Source organism: Sinocyclocheilus anshuiensis, unplaced genomic scaffold (genome assembly GCF_001515605.1).
Source record: "Sinocyclocheilus anshuiensis isolate Anshui unplaced genomic scaffold, SAMN03320099.WGS_v1.1 scaffold623, whole genome shotgun sequence".
NCBI classification, from domain to species: Eukaryota; Metazoa; Chordata; class Actinopteri; order Cypriniformes; family Cyprinidae; genus Sinocyclocheilus; species Sinocyclocheilus anshuiensis.
In genome coordinates, this window is record NW_015548226.1 from 475,739 (window position 1) to 477,890 (window position 2,152).

The 2,152-nt window shown below is 30.4% G+C and overlaps 1 protein-coding gene across 1 annotated transcript in view; it reads left to right on the forward strand.

Annotated features, from left to right (window-relative positions):
- epha8 (eph receptor A8) overlaps positions 1 to 2,152 on the forward strand; it is a 108,221-nt gene that overhangs the window by 37,349 nt on the left and 68,720 nt on the right. The window contains exon 3 of the mRNA XM_016441424.1: positions 863 to 927. Coding sequence (XP_016296910.1) covers positions 863 to 927 — 65 coding nt within the window. The remainder of the gene's footprint in view (positions 1 to 862; positions 928 to 2,152) is intronic.

The window sequence follows — 2,152 nt, forward strand, 5'->3', positions numbered from 1 at the left end:
ATACTACATAAACACTTAAACTGGTCTAACATACACATTATTATTATTATTATTTATAATTATTATTATATTTTTCACAAAAAAACATTCATATATATATATATACTTAAATACACATTATTATTATTATTATTATTAATAATTAGATACACTTGATTAATAAAATATATTAAGTTTTACACTATATATATATATATATATATATATATATATATAATTACAAATAAACAATATTATTATTATATTTTTCACAAAAAACAAGAGATATTTGATTAATTAAATATTTTTAGTGTTCAACTAAAAGTCATTTGTTACAGTGAATACATAAATATTAAAAATAATACAACAAACAATTACAGTAATGATAATGAACCATAAAAATGCCAGAACAATTATTATTGTTATTATTATTATGAGTATTATTTTATGTTATTGCAACTATCAGAAATATTAAACAAAGCAGTTCATCTTGTGCATTTCTTATTCAGTAGACGTTAGTGTTTAGTGCTGGGTTAAACATTGATCCAGCCGTTAAGTGGTTCAAACTCATTGAGGAACATATTTGTAATGGCGCTGACTCTTGCCTTGAGCGGATGATCCTTGTGACTCATTTTGTCCTGTACAGACAGATTGTATTATTGTCATTAGACAGTCTCCTTAAAGGTCATGTGATGAGGTCAAAGGTGAGCACTGTACGAGCAGTTTGTTTGAATGAGAAATGTATCCTTGCAGTCTATCAAAATGAACTCAGATGTGCATCAGCTCATGTAATTGGATGGGCTTCAAGATAATGGAGTATCAGTAATTATGATGAAAAGTTCTTTTGAAAGCTGTTGTAATGTGTTTTATGTTCAATTTACAGTGAATCTCCTGGACACAACCAAAATATCAGGAGACTGGGGCTGGCTCACATATCCTTCACATGGGGTAAGAAACGTGTGCTCCTTTATTATTGTTTGTGTGTTGTGAAATTTGAAGTTAAGTTGTTTTAAAAGTGAAGTGTGCAGTTATTCAAGAGTAGATGCAACTGAAGAGTATAAAGATTGTGGCTTCATTCAACTCTCCAGCATGCCAAATTGTGCGTTAACCTGTGGTGTAAGTTTGGCAGATGAAGTGTTTGCAATCAGAGAATGCCACTAGTGAATGAACTTGCTCTTCCAGCTCAAGCCGACTGGCTTTCACAATGGCTTCTTTAGTCATTTTCATTTTCATTCGTTTGCCTTCGTCCATTTCTCGCTGGCACTAAACCTGCGTTCTGTTCCAGGATTTGCTGTAAGTGTTTTATGATGAGTAGGCTATGTTATCAAAACTGTCTTATTGGCAGTGTTAGAGCCGGTGGCACAGGAATTACATAAAGCAGCTTTAAAGTCAGCTTGAAATAAAAAATGACCTGTTTACGTTCTCAGTTCACATACTGGTCTTATTGTGAACAACACACACACACACATATATAGTTTTTTTTTAACAATTATATATATAAATTTTTTTTTTTAAAGTGTATATTTGTTATTCTCATCAAGGCAGCATTTATTTGACCAGAAGTACAACAAAAACAGTAATATTGTAAAATATTATTACAATTCAAAAGAACAGGTTTATATTTTAAATATATTTGAACAATATTAAAATAGTTTGTCTATATTAAAAAAGTTTTGGGTCAGTACTAATAAATGCTGTTCTTTTCAACTTTCTATTCATCAAATAATAAAAAAAAAAATCACAAAATCGCAAAAATGCAATAAATAAATAAATGTACACACACACACACACACAAATTCTGATATTCTATTCTACATATTTTTCTGCTTTTTCAGATATTTGTCACACTAGGAAAGTAAAATGGGTTGCAAAAACATACCATGTTGACTTTAAACATTTTTAGTACATGTTGTTTTGGTTTTAATTTCTAAAAGGTTTGAAAGGTTTTTTTTATATTGTACATTTTAACGTGAAATATGTTCAAGACTCATCCCTGTCAGCGCATATGCAAAAATAAAAAAATAAAAACATTGCTGCCATATGCTTTGTTCTCACAAACACACACACACAGACACACACTAATCCCAAACTCCTCTGTCCCACTTGTCCCTTTGACACATTATTCAACCACTCTCAGCCGTACCATAAAAGAGAGAGAGAGAGAGAGAGAGGG